General features: G+C 45.4%; 1 protein-coding gene across 1 annotated transcript in view; it reads left to right on the top strand.

Moving 5' to 3' along the window:
* The window catches only part of VPS13D (vacuolar protein sorting 13 homolog D), a 3263180-nt gene that overhangs the window by 1696210 nt on the left and 1540702 nt on the right, over positions 1 to 26268 (top strand). Inside the window, exon 36 of the mRNA XM_069610908.1 lies at positions 22329 to 22526. Within this exon, the coding sequence (XP_069467009.1) occupies positions 22329 to 22526 (198 nt within the window). The remainder of the gene's footprint in view (positions 1 to 22328; positions 22527 to 26268) is intronic.

Below are 26268 nucleotides of genomic sequence, written 5' to 3'. Positions count from 1 at the left end.
CAGCTGCAGCCCGTAGATATGGGGAAGGGGAACGCCCGGGGAAATTATTAGCTAGAACAGTAGGTGTAGAGAATGGCCCCACAACCATACCATGCATACAGATGCCTGATGGCGCGGTATCCACCGACTAGGACAAAATTAAGGAGACCTTCTATGCTTATTACAAAGACCTATACTCCCCGCAAAGCACTGCAACAGGTGGCGAGATTGAGAGCTACTTAGCCCAGATACCCACAACCCTTTTAGCGGATACCACTAGGGAATCACTTGAGCTACCCATCACCGAACCTGAAATACTCGATGCAATAAAAGCTCTCCCCAACGGGAAAGCGCCGGGTTCAGACGGGCTAAGTGCTGAGTTCTATAAAGAGTTTAGTAGTGAACTGGTTCCCAGGCTCCACACTGTATGGTTGGAGGCACTGGACACAGGGGAACTCCCCGAAACCACCAGGGAAGCTATAATTACTCTCCTGCTGAAATCAGGGAAGCCACCTGGGGACTGTGGGTCATACCGACCTTTATCCCTAATAAACACTGATGCCAAAATCCTGGCCAAAATAATAGCAACTAGGCTTACACCACTTATGCCATATATGATGAACGAAGATCAGGCTGGGTTTATATTAGGCAGATCTACGGCAACGAATATAAGGAGATGCCACCAAATCATTGCCACGATACCCCCAGAAACCCAAGGAATAGCGGTCTCCTTTGATATGCGGAAAGCATTTGACACTCATGGCCGTTCCTGTTTGGGGTGTTACAAAACTATGGATTTGGCCCAAACTTCATAAGGTGGATCCGAATTCTTTACATGCGACCATACGCTAAGATCAGAATTAATGGATCTTTCACAGACATACTTGAACTACTGGGGGGCACTAGGCAGGGCTGCCCACTCTCCCCACTACTCTTCGCCCTGGTTATCGAACCCCTTGCGGACGTACTCGGATTCCGTTATAGCACATTTGGGATATGGCTAGAAGGTAAGCCACATATTATAACGCTTTATGCGGATGATATTTTATTATACCTGAAAAACCCAGACCGCACATTGGGCAAGGTGCTGGCTGCAGTGAAAGAGTTTGGAGAATATTCAGGTCTTCGCCTAAATCCCAATAAGTCAGAGATATTCCCGCTCACAGATGCCACTATGCAGCCCCAGAACCTCCACGGCATTATATGGAGCCCATTACACATTGTTCACCTAGGTGCGGCTGTCGCCAGATCCGCTCAACTCTCCCGAACACTAAACTACAGCTCACTGGCAGACACACTTTGCACCAAAATAAAGCGCTGGAATGCCCTTCCAATATCAATGATGGGTAGGATAGCATTAATTAAAATGATCATTCTGCCTAAGCTTTTCTATCTGCTCAGTACATTACCGGTGTGGCCGGGTCGCACACTATTCTCCAGAATTAATAGTGCATGCATAGCGTTTGTATGGGGAGGCCACTCGAGGCTGAGCTGGAGGGTGCTAACAGATACGTATCCCAGAGGCGGCCTAATGGCTCCCGATGTGGAATTGTATTACCTGGCAGCGCAGGCACAATATGCTGCCGACTGGGCTACATGCTTCCTCAACCCTGGCCCCCAACCCCCTCCCGCGAGGGAACAGGAAGCGATACTGGCCCTACAGAAAACCACTAGGCGCACACCTAAACGTTATAACACTATGCATCCATCCAATGTCACAATCACTGCATGGGCCAAAATAAATGATATGTTTGGAGCCGGCAAACTATACCACCCGAGCATGCCAATATGGGGCGACCCCCACACACCCTTCCCCATAGACCGTGCGGTGGCAATGCACTGGACTGCCAGAGGAATCGCACAATGGGGACAGATGTTTCGGGATAAACAGTTTTTGAAGTGGGATGAGATTAAAGACACGGTAGGAAAACAAACGCACACAGACAGCAGTTCGACAAGGTTGCAACAACCACACAACGGATCTACCCATCATTCCCGAACGAACCCGAAATAAACATGGGTCTTGGTTACATATTCACGGGGGGCACTCAGAAGGTTAAGGCCTCCACTCTCTACAAAACTATATTCAAACACGCCCCTGAAACCACCCCACATTGCAAAGGCCGGTTGGGAGCGAGATCTGGACCAGCCGATAGAAGAGCAGGATTGGTCCCAGATCTGTGCACTGACTAAGCTGGTATCCTGCAACTCTAGATTCAAATTGATACACTATAAAATTATCCATAGAACCCACTACAGGCCAGTGAAACTCAAGCGTCTATACCCTACTCTCTCTGGCAACTGCCCAAGATGCAAATCTGAAAATGCTAATATATACCATATGCTGTGGGACTGTGTAGAACTAATTCAATACTGGGCCGGGGTCTGTGGAGCTCTAGATAAGATGGCGGACCAACCGGTCGAATGGACACCGCAGTTGTGTATATTGGGGGCGATTGGGAAAATGAACCCAACTTGGCGAAAACTGCTCAATTTAAGTCTGCTGTTGGCAAAAAGGGTCATTCTGATGAGGTGGAAAAACGCTCGCCCGCCAACAGTAGAGGACTGGAACAGAGACATGTTGTGGGCTAATGAAACCGAAGAATTGTACATAGACTCAGTAATGACCCCCTCTAGACCCAGGAATATATGGACACGGTACAAACAGTATCTAGCAAAGCTACCACCCCCCGAGGATGTAAATGTAATGTAAAATCGGCCAATACATGTATTATGAGCACTGAAATTGAATGTCGCAAATGTAACTGCTTAATCTGTGTGCAAAGTTAAATAAAGTTGTAAAAAAATGTAAATAAAAGACACACTTAGAAACACTCTAGCACTATTATTGTAAGCAAGTTCAAAAACACAGTCACTATTAATATATATACATCCCTTATTCCTTATTAGACAAGTCGTAGTTAAAACCATTTATTTCCAGACAGAGGTGAGCGCTTAACTAAAGATGGCACTCCAATAAATTGAGCGCTTAACTAAAGATGGCACTCCAATAAGTTAAGAAAAATGGAGGGAAAAGGCAGAAATTAGGAACAGCACACAACACAATACTTTAGAAGCACTCAGCAAGGCAGGAAAGTCAGTCTACTTGTGAGCAAAATGTTCAGAGGCCAGGCTCCCTCTTGGAGAGAGTAGAACACCAATGTGCCCAAGATCACACAGTTTAAAAGGCTTGGAAAGTCTTGCAGAGAGTTTAAAAAGGAATCAGTTCAGCTCAGAAAAGTTCAGTTAGCCAGCCTAGGGCCAACCCAAGTGGTAAAATGAGGATTTACGAGACACCCCACACAGACCGTTGCAAGGGAGGCCAGGCGGACACAGTACCTTGAAAGTGGAGAGAATCCACCAGCGGGGGCAGTTGTTCCTGGCAGTGGATGCAAGTCGCGGCGTCTTCCAGAGGAAGAGAAGATCGCAACGTGGAGGAAAGCTGAAGGTCGTTGCACTGCCAGGGAAGAAATCAGCCGCGGAGTTCTCCGGTTAAAGGGTACTACCCTTTTATTCGCGGTAGTGGTAAAACGTGGTATCCCGGTTGCCGGGGTGCTTGGCACAGGCAAGGCGGCCACAAGATGATCCGGGAAGGCGAAAAGGCGGGCAAACTGGTTATCCCCACCAGTCAAAGGAGGAAGACTCTTCGGGATGAAGATCTCCTCTGTCGTTGGAGGAAGTGGTGAAGTCGGTTCAGCAGGGCTCCACCGGTGGTGTCGTTGTTGCAGGTCGGCTCAGCTTCTCCCTCTTCAGACGTCGCCACAGGACCAAAGAATCCGAAGTCCCAATCCCCAAAGCCCTGCTTTTGTGCAGAAAACCCCCATTCATCAGTCCTAGCTGTCACTCAAACATGCTAAGTGGTGAGCCGGGCGGCTCATCACTGGGCCAATCACACAAGAGTGCGACTTGTGTTGCAGAGGCAACTCAGTCCAGGGTGCCTAAACCCCCCTCCCTCACATCCTGTATACCCAGACAGAGTGGCACTACTTTTGGAGGCTTCTGTGTAGAAGCCCGCCAAAAAGTGGAACAAAGGGCTCGACTTGGGTTGGAGTTACATAGGCGAACACAAACGCCATTTTAAAACCGAGTCCTGGCAAAAAGACCCAACCGGGGAATAAATATTAAATAAATAACCCGGTGGTATCTTTAACATTGCACCAAAAAGTGGTGCGTTTAAAATGAATGGGAAAATCCCATAGTAAATATTCTTAAAGGCATGGTCTAGTAAAAAATGTTATTGTCCCTACGGGTCGGCCATGTTTTTTTAAGCCTAAGTGGCTCGATTTTAGAAAACTTTCCTATGGACCTTACCCGAGTTTACGTCCATTAAACGCACGCGAAAACAAGCACCAGGGAGCCGCCATTTTCTGATAATCCTATCTTTTCCCCGATCGCCCTGGCTGACCTGCTTTTGCGGCACTAAATCAATTCCCCTGAGCCTGTCATCAGCAGACTCGTACTGCCCATTTCCCAACGCCAAAGCACGTCTCGTGTCCACATTCGCTGCGCTTCAGCTAATGACGTATCGCCATGGAAATGGCAGGACGCCTCTTTCCTCAATAAGTATAAACAGACCGTTTCACAACACACAGCAGCAGATTTTCGATTCCATTCCTCTCTCTGTGTTACTTTGAGTATTCTGTGACTCGTTTCTGTGCTCTGGTCAGCTACCTTCGCCGCTTGTAGCCCGTGTGAACAGATACCAGTACCACCGCTATAAGTTATTTTAGTTTGTTTAACACACAATGGCTACAATAATGCCCTACATGTACGAGCCCGAGTATACCGAGGAGGAACTACTGGAAAGGGAAGCACGCAAAAACGATGGGGATTCGGACGGCAGTTGGCAGGACGAATCAACAGATGAAGAGCCTGGGCCTAGTCGAATGGACGGCGTCTCCACCTGGTACACATGCAATCGGTGCGAGCTAATGCCAACTGAGGACGAGAACTGCTGCTGCCGAGAAAACTTGGGATGCCTGGCCTACATTTCGGAAGGCGAGCCACGACCGCAATGCATCACCGAGCTGCCAGACTTCAGGGCAGCGTGCCTCACAGGGGCCGTGTTGAGAATAATGATGGTGCTTATGCACGAACTTCGTGCAACTGTTCGTCCTCGTAATCCGAGTAACGAGTAAGTATACTCTGCTTGTCATGCCACTCCTATTTCATGTTCTTCTACTATATCCAAAATTACATCTACATATCATTGTAACGCATGTAAGTCGTTCAATAGTGTGCATTGTCTAGATAGCATTTGTCCGTGTAAAATGCCATTAGTTACAAGAATTGTCATTGACAACAAACGTTTATTAAACTTATCTTGGTCATTTAAAAACAGTTTGTTTCATTCCTTTTCACAGGTGGTACAGGCTGGTGGCCTATCGTTCCTTTACATGGTGGCTTCACGGGAGGCTTGGACACCGCGTTCGAAGAGTGATACCCGCCTGTGCCGTTCGTGCCATTAGAGAAACGTTCCCGAGTGACAGCGGTCAGTACAGGGGATTTTCTCTCGCTGTGCTGCAACCTCACCTGTATAATCTTTAAAGTCTTGTATTTTTGTGTCAGGAAAATAAGATACAAAATAAAACACCACATATATTTTAACAACGGTTGTCTCGATTTTTTAAATGAATCAAGTGTGTCTCCATTCAAGGATGGACGTCAGACATCTGTGCTCCGAATGGGTGAAGGTCTGGTCGCTGTGAAGCAGGGTGGTCACTATCTATCTAAGCTAACATAACATATTCTCGATAATGCATGCACTAAATAACACTTGTTCAAAGTCTTTCAGTAGGTTATGTCTCTATAAAAGTCGCACATATATCTATACTAACAATTACCATTGGATTATACAGGCCTTAGGGTCTTGACCACTATAATACACCGGTTGAAGTGTGGGTCTGTGCTCACAAGAATCTCCGGTATGTGTCATTTGTTATTGATGAGCAACGATATACTATCATTGATATAAAGGCGATATACTGTATATTGATATAAAGGCGGTTCGCGCCGGTGGATGCGCGCTGGCATGGGGGGCTGTCAGGGGCGCGAAAGGCCAAGGTGCCAATCTACATGTACACTTCAAAAGGTGTCCCACGCCAAGGGGCCATCGGTCACATGGCCTCCTCAGACCTGGTGTCTCCAGCCAGGCCTCCCCTTGAAGCAGGCCGCCCCCCTGCTATCCACATAAGTGTGTCTCCATTCAGCAGTCTTCCTGTGCCTTATCTGCACGCCCCAGGGCCATCCATCCCACCCCCCTGTATCAAAGGCGGTTCGCGCCGGTGGATGCCCGCTGGCATGGGGGGCTGTGACGGGCGCAAACGGCCAAGGTGCCAAACTACATGTACACTTCAAAAGGTGTCCCACGCCCAGGGGCCATCGGTCACATGGCCTCCTCAGACCCCATGTCTCAAGCCAGGCCTCCCCTGAGGTAGGCCGCCCCCCTGCAATCCACATAAGTGTGTCTCCATTCAGCAGTCTTCCTGTGCTTTATCTGCACGCCCCAGGCCCATCCATCCCACCCCCCTGTATCAAAGGCGGTTCGCGCCGGTGGATGCCCGCTGGCATGGGGGGCTGTGACGGGCGCAAACGGCCAAGGTGCCAAACTACATGTACACTTCAAAAGGTGTCCCACGCCCAGGGGCCATCGGTCACATGGCCTCCTCAGACCCCATGTCTCAAGCCAGGCCTCCCCTGAGGTAGGCCGCCCCCCTGCAATCCACATAAGTGTGTCTCCATTCAGCAGTCTTCCTGTGCTTTATCTGCACGCCCCAGGCCCATCCATCCCACCCCCCTGTATCAAAGGCGGTTCACGCCGGTGGATGCCCGCTGGCATGGGGGGCTGTCAGGGGCGCGAAAGGCCAAGGTGCCAAACTACATGTACACTTCAAAAGGTGTCCCACGCCCAGGGGCCATCGGTCACATGGCCTCCTCAGACCCCGTGTCTCCAGCCAGGCCTCCCCTTGAAGCAGGCCGCCCCTCTAAGACCACGACATACATACGTCATTCATTCACAAACACACCCCTGTTTCTAATACTTTATAAACCACTTGATATGTCTCATGAGAACATCTTTGTGCTTTGAAAGTCAACTCCTGAACGTGTTACCTGGCAACCACTGAGATCTACGCTAATCTGCTCGTCGTCGTGCTATCCGTGAACTTCTGTGACCGCTTAGAGCAAACCCATCAGTGTGCTACCCGTGGCCACCCACCTATTCTCCTGCAACATACTGCTCTGCTTGCTGAATCCAACTGTTTGTTGGTCAAGGTAAGGCCATGTATCCTAGTCATATTTCGCAGATTTTTAAATTTCTATCTATTTACGAGTTGAGTACACACTAGTGCTAGGTTCATTGGTCTCATTGCTATTGACTTGAGTTTCCATTGCTATGCTATCAATAGATCTATTTATTTTCATCTGTGTCTATTGTCATCGAATTGCACCCTTCGGGGGTCCAGTCTATAATGTAAGCATGTTTCCTTCTCGTGCAATACAGAACATCCAAGGGATGAGTCACATGTTCAGTTTTTAGTCTCATAATTTATACATTTCTGCAACTTATGCAAATACTAAGCCGCACATAATGAACTGGTATAGTTCCTGCGACCAAAACAAACCTTGCATTGATCATTGTATGATTCATTTACTTTTGTATCAAATCTTTATTCTTGAAGATTGTATAATAATGTCGATATTTACTTTTCAGATTTATCAACAATGCCTGCCTGTTCGATTAGCGGTTGCCCTTCGAAGACCCATGCTAAATCTGAAGGCACTACAATGCATGTATTCCCGAAAACTGTTGATCGAATAAGAGAATAGGTCAGACATTGCGGATATCCACTGGATGAGCTGGAAAGTAGAGTCCAACAAGTCTTACAGGACAAGAGGGGTGATCGATACCGCATCTGCAGCCGGCACTTTTCCTTGGACATGTACACAACTTCTTGGGTAACAAAGAAAAATAAACGCGAACGACACGGAAATTGCGCGAAAACGCTATTCCCACTCTATTCGTCCACATTCCGCCACCGGTGAGTCAAGTGTCCGGATTTAGCTTTAGGCCTTGCGGTAGTGTGTAGGTAGCCGAATGGATTAATTGATATTGTAGGTGTTCTATCCCTTGTAATAATTTCGATATTGATATGAGTGTATAGTTTTTTGAATAATGACATTTATCAATATATTCTTTTTCGATTTCATAACCCACAAACGCAATGTGTATATATATATATGGGGACAGGGAACTGTGCTGTATTGAGCTTTTTTCAAGTATTCTGTCGGCTTACATGGCTATTTTTAATATTGGCATTTCATGATCAATCATTAATTGACCTTTACAACTTCTTGACTATCCCTTCAATCTGAAGCAAGAACATTCTACATCCTTGATGTGGTCGCAGTTATCAACCACTTCTAGCGCGTATCAGGTAATCTTACTAGGCTAATCTGCTACATACTTGTTTTATGCATGTCAAGTAATAGTTTTATTCTATCGTGTAATTACTTTACCAAATGTTTGGTTACTGCTTTCCAATTGATATACACCTTAGTTATCGTCCACTGGTGTTTGTTTTCAGTTCTAATTAGTGTTATCCATACTAATGCAAGTACTGTCTTTCAGGGAGATGCTGAAGCGTCCGCCACATCTACAACATTTCTAGATGTTCTTCAACAGCAGGAGGTATGGATACTGACAGCTCCATCGAGCGTCATCATCAGAGCTGGAATTCTTGTCGTTTGATTGTTCTACACAATGTTTCATTCGTGGTTAGCCGTTGATATGTACCTGTGCTGTCGACCCCAGGTGTGTGTTATGTTTTCACAATTGTAATCCTCACTAATGCAAGTACTATGTTTCAGGCAGTTGATGGAGCGTCAACCCCTGCGCTTGATGCAGAGCCTGACATTCAAGTATACGAATCGGCGCAACAGCTTTCGGAAGTGCGCACTACATTTGCAACATCCATAGATATTCTTCAGCAGCACGAGGTATGGATAATGACAGCTCCATCACGCGTGATCATATAACGTGATTCCATTTGCTATACTTTCTTCCCTATTAACGCAAGTGCTGTGTTTCAGGGAGACGACAAAGCTTCCACCACAATCACAACATCTCATTTAGATGATGCAGATGTAAAGGAATCGTTGAAAAAAGTCGATGAAATGTGATCATATTTAGATTTTCCTTGATTCTTTTGGACAATGCATCATTTGCGGTTATCTCTTTATATGTACCTGTGCCGTCGATCCCAAGTGTGTGTTGTGTTTCCAATATTGAAAAGCATACTAATGCAGGTACTGTGTTTCAGGGAGATGCAGATGCCTCCTCTCCAATACAACCATTCATGGCAGTCCATGCAGAGCCAGAGGTATGGATACTGACAGTTCCATCGAAATAGATCATCACTGGTCGAATACTTGTCGTTTCATTGTTGCACACAATGTTTAAATCGTGTTTGGCTATTGAGATGTACCTGTGTGTTCGTCCTCACCTGTGTTTTATGCTAACAATATTTTGATACATAGTAATGAAAGTACTATGTTTCAGGGAGACGATGGAGCCTCATTCCGTGCTGTCTATGCGGATACAGAAAATATAGTCGTTGCAGCTCAAGAGGAAGGGAGGACATGCGGAAACGAATCGGAGCTACAGCGTGCAGATGTTGAAGGTCGAGTCAAAAAAGTTGCAAAGAAAAAAAAACAAAAAAAGGTTAGTTACAAACAGTTCATAACTTTAAAAAAATGTTTGTGCTGGGGACTATTTTATGATTTTTTCCAGTCAATTCTACTACACTCCATCTTGTGTTTAAACTGAACATCCCTTTTCCAATCTCTCCTCCAGTTACCCGTGGGTGTCAGAACTATACACACACAGACAGTGAAGCGAATGAGAGATGTGGCTTGCCACACCGTGTACACTATGGAGGAACTATTAATTGAGGCGAGGCGTGTTCAGGCTCGAGATGCTCATGTCCAATGGCCAGAACATGAATTAACTGTGTTTGGAGACTACAGCAAAGTTGCATTGGACCATAGCTACAGTGCGACCGCACCACCACAAAAAGATGTTATTGAATGTATTGAAGATAGCTCTGAAGTGGTTGCAGATCCATTTACACAATCTACACCCGCCAAAAATGTGCCACCAAAAAACCTGTCGACATTGTTGTGTTCTCCCATCAATGTTGAAGTAATAGATGTTGAAATGACAGAGAATGAACCAGCCGCAGCATCCATAGACGCATCAGAACTTGATATCAGCGATATTACTTTCCAATGTGTTGAAATCTCCACAACGTCAAAGGCCGAAACAACGTTGACGCAGGATGACAGTCTAATGAAAGAGAGCAAATACATTGTATTCGACAGTTGTTTGATGGAAATTATAAGTATGCTGAAATGTGTGCATTCCATTCGAGGGAAAGTATGTGGGAAGCCATTGATTAATGTGACTCGTCAAATAAAAGGCAGTAACGTCAAAATAAATGCCGCCTGTAGATTAAATCATAGGTTCTCATGGTCTGCACAACCGATGCTGGGGAAACTGCCAGCAGGCAATCTACTGTGTGCAGCTGCATCACTTTTTAGTGGCTCCAGTTTTAGAAAGTTAGAGGCTTTCTTTCAGTTTGTGGGACTCCATTTCATTTCTAAAGCGCTGTACTACATATACCAACGTGATTATCTGTTTCCGGCCATTAGTGATGCTTGGAAAATTGAACAATTGTCTCTAGCAAGTACATTCGAAGGCAAACGATTCAGGCTAGCCGGCGATGGACAGTGCGACAGCCCTGGATTTTCTGCCCAAGTACTGCACCTACCACTTTCAGGACATGGATAGTAAGAAAATTGTGAGTTCGGTGGTCGTGCAGGTAACACAATGTACATCCTCAGTGGCCATGGAGAAACTAGGTTTTATAAAATCAGTGGAATATCTACAATCGAGGGGAATGCACATCGACCTCATAGCCACGGATAGATACGTTTCAATTGCCAAGACAATGAGAGAGCAGTTCCCACATATTAAACATCAATTTGACGTATGGCATCTTGCTAAATCAATCAATAAGAAAATCTCGGCTGCAGGGAAAAAAAGGTTTTGAAAGTATTTTGCAGTGGTCACATTCTATCACAAACCATCTTTGGTGGAGCTTAAAAACTTGTGAGGGGTCAGTGGAAATACTACTTGAAAAATGGCGGTCACTGATGCACCACTGTACCAACGTTCACCGCTGGACAGCAAATGAACATTTCCACCAATGTGAACATGGCCCTTTGTCCCCAGAGGAGGGTCGGAAGAAGTGGTTGATTCCATCTACACCGACACACAAAGCCATTGAGAAGATTGTTTTCGACAAAACTCTATCAAGAGATTTGAGAGGACTGACAGAATTCTGTCACACAGGAGATTTGGAGGTGTTCCACAATATGTGCCTAAAGTACAGGCCAAAGCGCTTGCATTTTAGCTTTCAGGGCATGAAACATCGCACTCTACTAGCGGTCTTGGCCCATAACAGCAATGTCGGACGTGAACAATCTAGGACTAGGGGTAAAGTAAGGATGCCTCGCTACACTAAGGTGTGTTCAAAACGAAGTAAGCAATGGGTGATCAAACCAGTCTATGATGAAATGCAGTTCGACTTTGTGAAAGGCCTTATTGTTGCTGTGTTAGAGAAGCACAGATATGGAATTTTTGACGTTTCTGTGCAGAGCAGTGATCCATTACCACCGAACATTGCGACTGTGCCATGCCCACCCGAAGCACAGCTGATTGTGAAGTACAAATCCCGGTTTAAATAATTGCAATAAGATTGTCTTTTTGTAAATAAATGTTATTGTACAGTGTACCTGTAAACCTAACCCCTACCTTCACCATCATGGGTGGCGAACAAGCTGGGTGTCATCTTTGAATTCTCTCTATTCACCTCACATATGTGTATGTATATATTTTTCTCATGTCTCATCGCATGTAAATGCTGCGCACTGTTAACGGAGGGGAGGCTTGCGTATTGCAAATAATAAAACAAACAAACAATAAATCTCACTTTTAACTCAACTCCTGTGGTACTTTATACTTTCCCTGACCTTCCGCCAAAAATTAAATGTCTCAATTTGGGCTGCAAAGCTTGCAGACAACGGGGACAAAATTGGGGCACTTAGAACGCGCCATCCAAGCGGGCCGTGGCATTTGGGAGAGAAGCCAGTTCGCATTTGCACATTGAGCCGCACTACATAGACGGATTCTAAACTTCAAGTTCTCACAGATGCCTATACTACGTGATGTTGCAAATAAAGAATGCAAAGGACAGCGCCCAGATGAGGCCCACAAGTCGCACTGGAAGCATAAGGGTCTATTGTTTTTTGACCTTGAGACAGAGACCATGCCGAAAGAACTACATTTGAAGGGAGTGCGCAATAACGTAAGAGACGATAAGGCAGAAAATTCAGAAACTAGACCGAGTTTCATTTTAGGTCAGTATACGAAAAATCGTTGTCAAGAGCACGGTCTGTTTTACAGACTGCATTACGAAGAGACGCAATCGAAATTTCAAATATAATGTAAGTAAATGTTTACACGCTTTTATACCGGAATGAAGATTTAATGAATGGATGCATGAATAAATGAATGAATGAAGAGCTAGGAAAAGCAAGTAAAATTGTTCGTAGTGGGCACATGGGCATGCAGGTCCACTGGTCTCACCGATCTCGGTCCTTGGCCCAGCCACTTTTCCCTGCACTGCCTACCTGCACTACAGGACTGTCTCTGTATCCTTCAGCCCCTTCTCCCGGCATTTACCTTGCACTTGCCACCAGCTGGCCCTATTATTTAATTTTGTATTCAACTAACCATGTACAGCCCTTCCCCATGCGCGATCAGAAAGACACCTGGCCTAGTAGGATCGTTGTCTGTCTGCCCTTGTTCCCCACCTGCCTCGTCACGCCTAGAAACACTTGAGCATAGGCGCGTTACAAATGCCATATCATATATCATATCATTCCTCACGCATGAAGACTGACTGTCGTTTATCATTGTGTGTTGGACTCGATTTATCTCGTTACTTTTCGCATTGATTTTAGAGACGAACATACTCCATTGAACTCCTTGCAAGCGAATAGTTTCTGATCGGCCGTAATAAATAAAATGAGTGATATTAATGAAGTTCGGCTAGCGAGACTAATTATCATTTTTTTTTTTTCATAACAGGTATTTGATCCCATTCTGCCACTGCCATCTGTTTGAGACACCGGCGGATGGATTCTTCAGCAGACACTCTGCAGCTTCGTGTCAACAACTGGAGCACGATCACCATATTATGGGACGATCGCCAAGGGCCCACATGCCCTTACACTGTACTAATGGCTAGAAGCAACATAACAACCTTTAGGCTGGACTAGTGCCTAATTGATGGAACAGCCTTGCGGTTCACCGTGCTTCCAAAGTGGTTCTTTTTACGAAAATGAACACCCTGTGTACCATAAAGGAACAGCGCGTGAGTCAAGATGAAACGGAACAGTTATTGCGGATACAGATAAAAGAAAATAAATGGCTTCCGGAGTTCATATGGCAATTGCTGAATATTCTCTATACATTTAATGTCAAATAAATGTACTTTACCAAATGTACCGTGTTGCTGTTTCATTTTAAAGTACAGTTTCATATTCCGAATTGTGGCGCGCTGTGTTGTGAGTTGATCTGTGTTGGTTTCTGGGTTCTGTGTGGAGTCGCGCAGAAGACTACTGGGCGCGTTTGCCTACGCAGCACAGTAACGTCACGGGGAGAGGCGGGGAATATGAATGTTTTGATAATGTCAGGCTCAGGGGCGGGGGAATTGATTTAGTGCCGCAAAAGCAGGTCAGCCAGGGCGATCGGGGAAAAGATAGGATTATCAGAAAATGGCGGCTCCCTGGTGCTTGTTTTCGCGTGCGTTTAATGGACGAAAACTCGGGTAAGGTCCATAGGAAAGTTTTCTAAAATCGAGCCACTTAGGCTTAAAACAACATGGCCGACCCGTAGGGACAATAAACATTTTTACTAGACCATGCCTTTAAGGACTATTTCGCATGGTAACCACTGCCACCAGCCAGAAACTTGACGAGGGGGGACTGCACAGTGCCCCCTCGAAAAACAGACCCAGGAGCAATCTAATTACCCCTACCAGTACTTCCACAATATGATGGTTTGTACTGGTTCTGTTCCCAATTTAAGACTAGTAAAGGAGACAGTAGTCAGTCCCAGGGTATGGAGTCTATGTTTGGGGGTCACTATGACACCCCTGTGTTACTGCACTGAGGGTGCTGTGTAACACACTTACCAAAAAACCACATGAAGCCCTATGGAGTAAAAGACCCCATACCCCATAAAACACATTACAAAGTCAAAGGATATCTCAATTCATGTCTAAGAGTGGGAGAAAGAGTCTCACTCTTAGCAGGAGAAAAAAAATAAACCCCAAAAATCCAGCAAAGCTGCTGGGGGACTCACTAGGTTTGGAAAATTAGCCTTAACAGAGAATTCTCCCTAACAGTTGTGGTTAAAGACTATGAAGAAGTAGTAGTAGTGGCCAGACCACTAAAGTATATTGTGATCTGTTGCAGAATCAACTTGACAAATCATTATTACTGATGCAAGTATTTGGTGAACCGTTGCAGAGCCTCTCTGGCAAGAACACTTTTGTTGATACAGATGAACTCTGGAAATATTTTGATTTGCTAAGGAGTTTTGTTGGACTCTTCAACCAGTGTAGAGATAAAAACTTGTAGAACATTTTGGACTGTTGGTTGAAGTCCAAAGGAGTGACTTTTGCAGAACAAGAAGACCTTTGTTATTAGAACTTTGTTGCAAGAAGGAACTTTTTTATACTTTGAACTGTCGAATGAAAATCCTGTTTGAATCTGGGGAAGGAGAATTCACCCAGGTAATGAGGAGAAACAATTATAAGGTTTATAGTGAAAATAACGGTTCTTTTTGTTATATTTGATCTGCCATATATTACTGTGTTTTGTTGTATGCCAGAGTGTGAGGGACAGACTGCATTTACTAGAGTGTTTCCTTTAGTTATTTTGATAGGCAGGGAAGCTCTTGTTTGGGATAGTGAGGCGTTTGTCGAACCCTTTTTGGTTAATAAAATGGCATTGTATGAAAAATCTTAATTGAGTTGTGTGCCTCACATTTCTGACCCCTCACGCTTACTCTGATTCTCTAGGGCCTCCAGGTAGGGTCATGTTAGCAGTTCATAATCTTCAACTTCCCGAATGCAGCGCTTTGCCTCTTCTATTCTTACAAACTAACAGGTATTTTATGCAAGAGAACCGCCATGCAGCCTTGTATTTCTTTTGTTATTTTGCCTAGGAGACTCTGAATGGTCAGATTTGGTAGCCGGGATGCACAATAGCCACAACGGTTTCTATGTGTTCTCTGTAGTAATAATGATAATCATTTCCTTTGTGGATTTTCCCCTTTTCACCATTGTGATAGTAGAAATGCATTGGAGGGACAGGGCCTCCCTGTCCTTGTCCTGTAGTCCTTTTTCATTTGTGTTCTGTATTGTTTTCTGCCCAGGAGTCCATGTGGGACTCCTAGCAGTGCAGCTCTTCCTGTTTTTGGTTTGGTGTACAGACCCATGGGATATCCTTATGGCACCCTTAGGGGTGCAACCCTGTGCCTCTAGTGTATGTTTTGGGCACCTGTGTGTGGCCCACAGAGCATGGTATGGGCTGGTGGCAGCTCCATTCTGAATTTGACAGGTGCTCTGAGTATCCTCCATTTTGGGATACCCAGGCGCTGCCACTGGAATCAGTTCATTCCTGATAGGAAATAGGATGGCCCCTGTGGCCTCTTGCTTTCTATTGCCTTTTATCTTGTTTTCCCAAAGTCCTGGGAAGCCCTGACTCTGTCCCTTCCCCCTGACTGGTTGTTGAGTAGAAGTTCCATGTATGGTGGTGGTGTGAAGTCCAGGCCAGACGGGTTGGAGCCTTCCCAGTGACTGTATGTTGTGGGTACATCCTGTGGGTGGGACCTGGGTGAATGGAGTGTGTGACCAATATGCACTTGTTGTGGATGTCTGGTTTCTAGTATGCAATACAATGAGACAGCCCTGCCCGAAACTGGTATGAATGCAGTGTGTAGTGTTGAATGGCTGGGTACTTGTCCCAATACACATTCCTTGTTGTGAGTGTCTGGGAGGGAGGGGTATGGCCTGAATGCACTCTATGCCTGATTGACTGACTGCTGAATGCCCTTCTAAGTGATTGGTTGCCTGAGTGTAACCCAGCAGAATGAATGAGAGATCAACTATCAGAGGGCCTCTCACTGCTAGAATTCGTTCAGAAGCTGAAGTTGAAACTGACACTTAATCTCGAAGCCGAGCCTGAAGAAGAATGTTGACTGCTGTCTACCTTCGCCGAAATCCGAAAGATGTCGAGACTGATCCAAGAACCTGGTTAGGTGCCCTCTTCCTGTGCTCCGAGGGACCATCGAGCCCCGCTAACCTTCGCTGAAGCTCCCTGGAAGTCAGACCCTCGACAGGCTGCTGACCGGAGATGGGGACCTCTGAGGAGAAAGAAGATAAGCACCGGACATTCTGTCCACCGTCGTCGACCAGGATTCGCAAGTTTGCTGTAACCGCTGGAGGCCTGTCGAAGCTGTGTTGCCCAGAAGCGGGGACCGCTTCACGTCGTACCACCAACGACCGGAGCTGCACGCTCCTTTGCCTAAGACCTTTTGATTCGCGGACGCACTCGTCCGCCCCGCTGCCTGCCTTATCCCGCTGGAGAAGGCCAGGCCGTCGACGCACCTAAGAGTGCCATAAGGATATCCCATGGGTCTGTACACCAAACCAAAAACAGGAAGAGCTGCACTGCTAGGAGTCCCACATGGACTCCTGGGTAGAAAACGATACAGAACACAAATGAAAAAGGACTACAGGACAAGGACAGAGAGGCCCTGTCCCTCCAATGCATTTCTAGTATCACAATGGTGAAAAGGGGAAAATCCACAAAGGAAATGATTATCATTATTACTACAGGGAACACAAAGAAACCGTTGTGGCTATGGTGCATCCCGGCTACCAAATCTGACCTGCAGAGTCTCCTAGGCAAAATAACAAAAGAAATACAAGGCTGCATGGCGGTTCTCTTGCATAAAATACCTGTTAGTTTGTAAGAATAGAAGAGGCAAAGCGCTGCATTGGGGAAGTTGAAGATTATGAACTGCTAACATGACCCTACCTGGAGGCCTAGAGAATTAAAGTAAGCGTGAGGGGTCATAAATGTGAGGCACACAACTCAATTAAGATTTTTCATACAATGCCATTTTATTAACCAAAAAGGGTTCAACAAACGCCTCACTATCCCAAACAAGAGCTTCCCTACCTATCAAAATAACTAAAGGAAACACTCTAGTAAATGCAGTCTGTCCCTCACACTCTGCCATACAACAAAACACAGTAATATATGGCAAATCAAATATAACAAAAAGAACCGTTATTTTCACTATACACCTTATAATTGTTTCTCCTTATAACCTGGGTGAATTCTCCTTCCCCAGATTCAAACAGGATTTTCATTAGACAGTTCAAAGTATGAAAAAGTTCCTTCTTGCAACAAAGTTCTAATAACAAAGGTCTTCTTGTTCTGCAAAAGTCACTCCTTTGGACTTCAACAGTTCAAAATGTTCTACAAGTTTTTATCTCTACACTGGTTGAAGAGTCCAACACAACTCCTTAGCAAATCAGAATATTTCCAGAGTTCATCTGTATCAACAAAAGTGTTCTTGCCAGAGAGGCTCTGCAACGGTTCACCAAATACTTGCATCAGCAATAATGATTTGTCAAGGGGATTCTGCAACAGATCACAATATACTTTAGTGGTCTGGCCACTACTACTACTTCTTCATAGTCTTTAACCACAACTGTTAGGGAGAATTCTCTGTTAAGGCTAATTTCCCAAACTTAGTGAGTCCCGCAGCAGCTTTGCTGGATTTTTGGGGTTTGTTTTTTTCTCCTGCTAAGGGTGAGACTCTTTTCCTCCCACTCTTAGGCATGATTTGAGGTATGTCTTTGACTTTGTATGTGCTTATGGGCTGTGGGGTCTTTTACTCCATAGGGTATCATCTGTTTTTCATGTGTGTTACACAGCACCCTCAGTGCAGTAACACAGGGGTGTCATAGTGACCCCCAAACATAGACTCCATACCCTGGGACTGACTACTGTCTCCCAGGGCATGTAAAGTCACCATTGACTTTACTAGTCCTAAATTGTGAACAGAACCAGTACAAACCATCATATTGTGGAAGTACTGGAAGGGGTTAATTTGATGGCCCCTGGGTCTGTTTTCAAGGGGGCACTGTCCAGTCCCCTCCTTGTCGAGTTTCTGGCTGGTGGCAGTGGTTACCACGCAAAATATTCCACCGGAATATTTCCTATGGGATTTTCCCATTTGATTTTAAACGAACCACTTTTTGGTGCAATGTTAAAGATACCGCTGGTTTATTTAATATTAAATCAACGGTTGGGTCTTTTTGCCAGAACTCTTTTCTAAAACGGCGTTCATGTCCGTCTCTGTAACTCTAACCAAGGTCGAGTCCTTTGTTCCATTTTTTGGCGGGCTTCTCCACAGAAGCCCTCCAAATGGTGCCACTCTGTCTGGGTTCCACGGGATGTGTGGGGAGGGGAATTGGCACCCTGGACTGCGTTGCCTTAGCAACTCAAGTCGCACTCTATTCTGATTGACCCAGTGGTGAGCCGCCCAGCTCACCACTTTGCATGTGTGAGTGACAGCTAGGCTGTTGAATGGGGGTTTTCCTGCATAAAAGCAGGGCCTTTGGGACTGGAACTTGAGAAGTCGCCACAGGACCTAAGAATCTGAAGAGGGAAGAAGCTGAGCCATCTGCAACGACGACACCACCGGTGAAGCCCTGCTGCAACGAACTCACCACTTTCCCAACGACAAGAGAAGATCTTCTGCTGGACGGGTCTTCTTCCTTTGACCTGGTGGGATCAACCAGTTCGCCCCTTTCACCTTCCAAAGACGTCTCTTGGTCGAATCGCCCGTGCCAAGCACCCCGGCGGCCGGATAGCCAAGCTTCACCACTTTGACCGCGAATAAAAGGAACGCACCTTTTATCGACGAACTCCGCGGCTGGTTTCATCCCTGTGCAGTGCATCGACTCCACGTTTCCTCCTCGACGAGATCCTCTCTTCCCCTGGTCGAAACTACGAACTGCAACCACTGCCAGGAACAACTGCCACCGCTGGAGCTTCCTCTCTCTTTAAGGGACTGTGTTCTGCCTGGCTGCCCTTTCTTCCGTCTGCCCAAGGTGACCCTTAAATCCTTGGCTTTCCAACTGGGTTGGCCCCAGACCTAACTTTAACTTCTTGAATCACCCCAACCTCTTTTGAACATTCTGCAAAGACTTTTAAACTGTTTGATCCTGGGCACATTTCGTTTTGCTCCATTAAAGTGGGCCTGGCCTATGAACTTTGGCTCTACATGTATACTGCCTTTATTCCCTTTCTGAGAACTCCTAAAAGTGTCGGGACCTGTTTTATTTCTATGCTCTGCCTTTTTCTCTCCCTTGGAGTGCCATCTAGGTTGCGCACTCGCATCTGTTTTAACAAATCGTGGTGTTTTAACTCCGACTTGTCTAATAGTTATCAAGGGAGGTGTGTATACTTTACCTGACTGTGTTTTAACTTGCTTTTGATTTAGAGTGCTAGTGTATTGCCTAAAGTGTGTTTTTAATAAATAATTATATACTTTTGATACAAAGCTCTGGTCAGTGTTTGTTTGCTCTTCTGTGTTTTTAGCCCTATTGTGTATACTCTATATACTGCCCTACTCTTCTTGAGAGAAGTCTGACTGCTCAGCCACAGCTACCAGGTAAATCTGGGTGGTGCAGACTGCTACCAATTGGCTTTACTGCTTACTTCTGTAGTCTTAATCTTTTTGCAGTGTTCCCTAAGCGAACTGCACAGGATTCTGCCTAACAACAATGATGAGTGATGAGAACCGCTCGAGACAGAATGCTTTTTAGTACACTTTCTCAGCAGAGACTCATCCCTTGAACTTCGTTTTTCCTATCTTTTTTTGAGGGCCTTGTCGATTGGAATTTATGAGGGGGACTACCTGCAGCTAGTTTCCCCTTTCTTTCCTTCAGGGCCTTTCCTATCACAAACTAACAGGAACCACAGTCTGCATTTTTATGGTCGCTCCCGGGCACTATAGACAAACGCAGTGTGGGTCGGACATCGGCATCTTTGACCCACACTCAATGCATTGTTTAACGGTCGAGACTAGACAAAAACCACAGCGACCTCTACCGAAACAACATTTCTGAAGCAGCTGACGCTGGAAGGAGATATCATAAGCTGAGGAATACATGGGAGAACACAATCCATTAGAAGGGTTAAGAGACTGGTGTTGAGAAGGATTGAGGAGCTGAACTAACAACAAAATCTAACACAGTGTTGAGGTATGCCATGAACCAGAGATATTGTGAAAGAGACGCTTAGGCATGAGGTTGAGGCAAGACAGCAAGTAGGAGAGGCAGTTGTGTTTGGAGAACCGGGGACCCAAGCCCTGAGGGAGGGACAGCTGATGGAGCCTCAGAAGCAAAACACGTCCGTCGGCGTCCCTCTGTCTTCCTTTTATCTCTAACCTGGGTAAGGCCAGCTTCTCCATACTGCCGAATACAGAACAGCCATAAGGGCCCTGTACAGTCAGGCGACCCGGGAGGAGACAAGTTCTAGAGCCTGAGACTTTGCTGTGGCTGATGGACAGATATCCTGAGAAGCTATGATATGATATGGCATTTGTAACGCGCCTATACACAAGTGTTTCAAGGCGCGACGAGGCAGGGGGGGGAACAAGGGGAGAACAGACAACGATCCTACTAGGCCAGGTGTCATTCAGATCGCGCAAGTGCAAGGGTAGGGGGGACTGGGAAAAAGTGCAAGGAGAAGGGGAGAGGGGAAGTGCAGTACATGGTTAGTAGAATACAAGATAAGTAATAGGGCCAGCTGGTGGCAAGTGCAAGGTAAGTGCCGGGAGAAGGGGCTGTAGGATACAGAGACAGTCCCGTAGTGCAGGTAGGCAGTGCAGGGAAGAGTGGCTGGGCCAAGGACCGAGATCGGTGAGTGGCCAGTTGCAGATTCAGTGCAGGTTCAGTGATTTTAGCAGGGGAGAGAGGGAGAGAAAGCAGAGGCAAAGAGGAAGGTTTTGAGGTGCTTCCGGAACCGGAGATGGTTCTCCTCAAGTTTCAGGGAGGCAGGAAGGCTGTGCCAGAGGGAGGCCCCTGCTGCGGAGAGAGATCTACCCCCAGCTCGTTGCTTGGAGAAGCGGCTGACCCTGAGGTAGTTGGAGGTGGATGAATCTTGAAAGACAATTCACTTGGAACTTTTTTGCTTTACTGAAACTAACCTGCACACACACCCCACTGTTATATTCTGTTTAGCCGCCGAAAGGGATCAGAACCAGGGCTTAATGAGAATGTTTGCTTTGGATCCATTTTTAATCTTCACACAATACACTGACATTTAATTTAATTCCAAGACTTAAATATCCTGACTAATAACCCTCCTGCCCACAATTCATTTACTTTGGTGCAAAATCCTGATCTGATTGTGTTTTTCCCCTGTAAGTACCTCAATATGGAGCTGCTGATAATTTCACTCTGTCTGGCCTGCGTCTGATCTCACTGTCCTTTATGACAGTCACTTTTTGTGTTATTCATTTGTGAATGTGCTAAGTGTCTCCCTGTGCACTCAGTGTATATGTTTGGTGCCTTTGTATATCTGGTATGCAAATTCCAGTGTGTGCTTCTTTGATTACTTTTGCTATTTTGTTGTGTAAGTGTGACAATTGTATGTTTATTAGTATTGTGTGCCGGAGTAGCTCTGGGTGTTTTGTGGCTTGCCAATGGTGTTTGCATACCTTTTTAGTGGTTTTGAGTGGCTGTTCCAAATAGATCTGGTGAGGGTGGGGGAACTATGCGTTTTTACTGGCTTCAGTGATGGCTTTTTATGGGTTGGTGTGCACATGCTCAACCTCTATCTGGATATATGAGCAGTGCTCTTTATGAATTTATATGCACGTGTTTGTAGTATATTATTAGCATACACAAAAGCGATGCTGGGATTTGGTGCTATCAGATTTTGCTTTCAAGTCGTACGTTCTGCAGCATGATAGTTGTGTGTTTACAGCAATTGGTTTTTCTTGCGTTTTTAATTGTAATCAAGATTTGAATTGACCTAATTTTTCCAGGATCGCAGAATATTTGATGCCCCTAAATACAGCTATAAGAAGGCTGTGTGCTTTGACTACATGTTTTTCTTTCTCGAAGGTCAATTAAATAAAGCTGCGTCATGGTTGTTTAAGAATGCAGAGCCTGTGAAGTCGGCCTCACAAACCTCTAGCAGCAAGGATACTGTCCCAGTTAGGTGGATCTCTGGCGTTGAGGTTAAAGCAGAAACCATTTGCATTTGTATCATCGACGATTGCATGGACTCTGATGTTCCTTTGGCGGAGCTGACATTTTCACGTGAGTATTTTTATATTTGTATTTATTTGATAAAGACGAAAGATTTTGAACTGAAATGCTGCACATAAGGAGACGTAAGTGATCAGAGCAATCTCAGTTAAGAGTGTTGAACAAAATAACAGGTACTTGAACAGTTAGTAGTGGCTGGGTGATCTAGCAGTAATCCTTTTTTGGAAACATTGATTGGGAACAGCACAGCCGGTCATTTTTGTCATCTTCTGTACAATTAAACGGAACTAATACAAAATAATTCCAATTCATAATATACACAAGAAGCACCTTAATGTCCTTGATTAACACAGTATGGACAAATCAATGAACGTGTTATTATATAGCATAAACTCAATGGTGTACAGTATATAGAATGGATGAGTGAGTAGAAGGGGGTGGGAATAAGGAGGTACAATAAGTTGGCTGGGAGAGAGCAGCGTTCCCCTCCAGAGGAACTCGTTGGAGTTAGAGGGCCACCTAAAAATTGGAGGATAGAGGTTACATTTTTTGTTTTAGTGGGAGGGCATTCAAGTGTAGGAGCAAGTAGGGAGTTGAAATGGGGTGCAAAGGGTGGGTGGGGCATAGTGGTTGTGGATAGCACTTGAGCAGAGGTATCAAGATGGGAAGCAGTGAGTAATTATCTTAGATGCATAAGGAAGGGCTAGATCACGACTGGATTTAAAGACAAGTTGAATAGTGATCAGCCATGCATAGTAAGCCAGCCAATGCGAAGGCAGTATGGAGGGGTGGGCGAGTAACTGGGGAGATAACATAGGGTACATACGGTAAAGTTTAGAATTATATTGAGGGAAAAATATAATGAAAGATTGAGGCCAGGAGAAAGCTGGAGCACTATCGAGTTGACTGAGAAAGTGTTGAGATGAGGAATTTGATATAGAGTTAAAGGTTAGACGAAGAATACAGATTTGCCTGATGTTGAGAAGGCAGTAGTTGTTAAGAAGGTGATAAAATGGTGAAGCTTCATACTGCTGTCAGAAGGGGATCCTATGTTGTGGGTAATGCGGGATGATCCGAGCAGGACAAGGGGTAAGGACATATATGATTTTGTAAGCAAAAGTTTATAAGATTCGTTCCGGCAGAGGTCTTCAAAAGACATTGAGGAGTCATCCAATGACAGGTGGCCGAGAGGCAATTGACGATCCAGGCAGAGAGATTGAGGTGAACGTGGGGAAAGAAAAACAGATTCATTAGAGAGGTAGAAGGCAGTCCAAGCGAGTACAATGTATTCAGAGTACCAAGGTGCAACAGGGATAGGAGAAGAGGGGTGGTCTGCATTGTCAAACTGAGAGTACAAGTAGAGTGAACATTGAGGAGAGTTCAGAGTCGTGGCCTAAGGTGGAAGAGTTCAACACATGCGTAAATGCTGTTTTAGTTGAGTGATGACAATGACACCTGTATTCAGAGGTCAGATAGGTGGTTGTTCCTGAGGTAGCGAGAAATCCAGTTTAAGTGTGCCCGTTTAACGAGTGGTGGCGTAGAAAGGGGCCACGATGATAGTTGTCCACGTTATTAGGGTCAAGAGGGGGCATGGTCAGGATGGGAATGGCAGTGGCAGTTTTAAAGTAGTCATGGAAAGATTCTGTTGGCACTAACAGGTTGAAGAGGCTGGAGAGGTGCAAGTAGCTCAGAGGTGCTTTGGCATTAATGGTTTGAAGTGAGAATGGATCAGTGCGAGCACAAGATGGGTTGGCCTTTTTGACATTGTTACAGTTTGGCCTATAAGGGGATATGAGATGGAAATTAGATTGGAAATTAAGGACGGGTAGAGGAGGAAGGGTGATGAGAGAAGGAGGTAGGCAAAGTTAGAGAGAGGTTAGTTACAGATCGTCTAGATATTAAAGTAAAAATAAAGGATCATATGGATTATGGACAGTCCAGCATCCATGGCTTAAGGGGGAGTTTTCAAGGGTGGAGGTGGAGCAAGGAGATTGGGTTAGTGAAGTAAGAGGGCTTGGTTCCATGCAGAACCTAGAAGAATCAAGTGGGCGGTTTTCTATGAAGACAGGAATGCAGGGGGGAATTATTCTTTTCACCATTGTCTGGGATTGGTGGAGTTCCTGAGAGAGCCATGAGTGAGGGTGATGACTACTGGGTGAAAAGGTGTGAATTGGGTAGTGGTGCTCAAAGGGAGAGGAGTGGGCTGTGAAGAGTCAAGAATATGGGGCGGACACAAGGTTATGCTCTTTTCAAAATCAGACATTTTATTAAACAAATATCGGTGGTAAAAATGCCTCTCTAACCTTATTCCGCCAAGGAATTCTCCCAGCCTAAAAACTAAAACTAAGGATCTGTCTGGGTCACCGTCCTTGCGTCCAAACATTATGAGCTGACCCTCACACTCGAAACAAAACAACCAAAAGGTGCAATGAAATGTCTTTGAATTGATACCAGCAAAAAGATGTTCATGATCAAAATATGTGGATGGCTTCAACAAAAATAACTTCCAAAGACAGAACTCTTGGATCCAGAGTTGGTGGTTCCCTTCCCCTGTTTTTTATTTTAGGTAGGATGGCAAAGAGTGTCTCTTTATCCAACGTTCCTTTTTACGTCTTTGTACTGGGCTTATAAAGTTCTTGTTCAAAGAATGAATACCATAAGTATTTTTTTGTTTAAATGTGTTTGAGTTTAGAATAAAGCATGACAATAACACTGAAACTTGTTCCCTTGCCCCTTTCCCTCCCGATTTCCCCCTCCTCCCCCCAAATTCCCCTTTTCCGCCTTCATGTCTCAGATTATGCATAAACATGTCCTCATCCGTAGAACCTGTTTTCCCATTTCCCCCTGTCCCCCGCCCTCATACCCCCCCCCTTTTCAGCTCACAGATTTCACAAAAGTTAATGAACTTTGCATCTTGTGGTTCCGTTCTGTTTCTTTGTTCTTTTAAGTTTTGAGGTGCGCCCATCTGTCATGTTATACTCTATCTCAGTGATCCCACCGTCCTTCCTTCATGGTGGGAGATCATATGGCGATGTTTGGAGGTTGTTGAGCAGGGTGCCCCACTGCATCTCCAGGGAATCCAAGTCCTCCTTTACTCTTTGCTCTTGCACTATCGCCTTTTCCACCACAGCCCACTTAAATATATCTTGGGACAATTGCTGTAGCAGAGGACATTTAGGATTTTTCAATGTAATAGCCATGCCACGTTTCGCCAGAACCAGTAAAAAGGCTGCTACTTTATTCAAGTGTTTACTTTCCTTCCTTCCCCCCTCCGGAGTAAGCCCAACAAGCATGCACAAGGTGTACATTCCAGCTGTCTCCCCAATAAATCGTCGATCTTCTCGATCACCGCCTGCCAATAACCTTTTATGTTTGGGTATACCCACACCATATGCCAGGAATCTGTGGTTTAGCCCTTGCATCTCGGGCAAGTGTGCAGGGCTTTTGCATCTATCAAATGCAACTTCTGCAGTGTCATGTACACACAGTGTATAAGGTTAAATTGAATTAGTTTAAAACTGGCATTGTGTGAAACCTTTGCGACCCCAGCACATATTTTGGACCACGTTTTTTCTTCCAGTGGCATTCCCACATCCTGTTCCCACTTATCCTTAACCTTACGGGGGTGGTATTACACTCTCTTGGAGCCCTGTGTATAGTCTTGTGATCTGCTCCCATAGTGAGGATGGCTTGGAGGACCTGGGTGACAGGGGGTTCCTCTGGAATGGTTTCCCACTCGTCAGCTAGAGCCTTTGTCAAGCGTGTAAAGTTTAAAAATGGTCCCTCTGGCATG

The sequence above is a fragment of the Ambystoma mexicanum genome, chromosome 8, assembly GCF_040938575.1.
Source record: "Ambystoma mexicanum isolate Mex_15411 chromosome 8, UKY_AmexF1_1, whole genome shotgun sequence".
Classification (NCBI taxonomy): domain Eukaryota; kingdom Metazoa; phylum Chordata; class Amphibia; order Caudata; family Ambystomatidae; genus Ambystoma; species Ambystoma mexicanum.
This window is presented reverse-complemented; position numbering and strand designations above follow the sequence as displayed.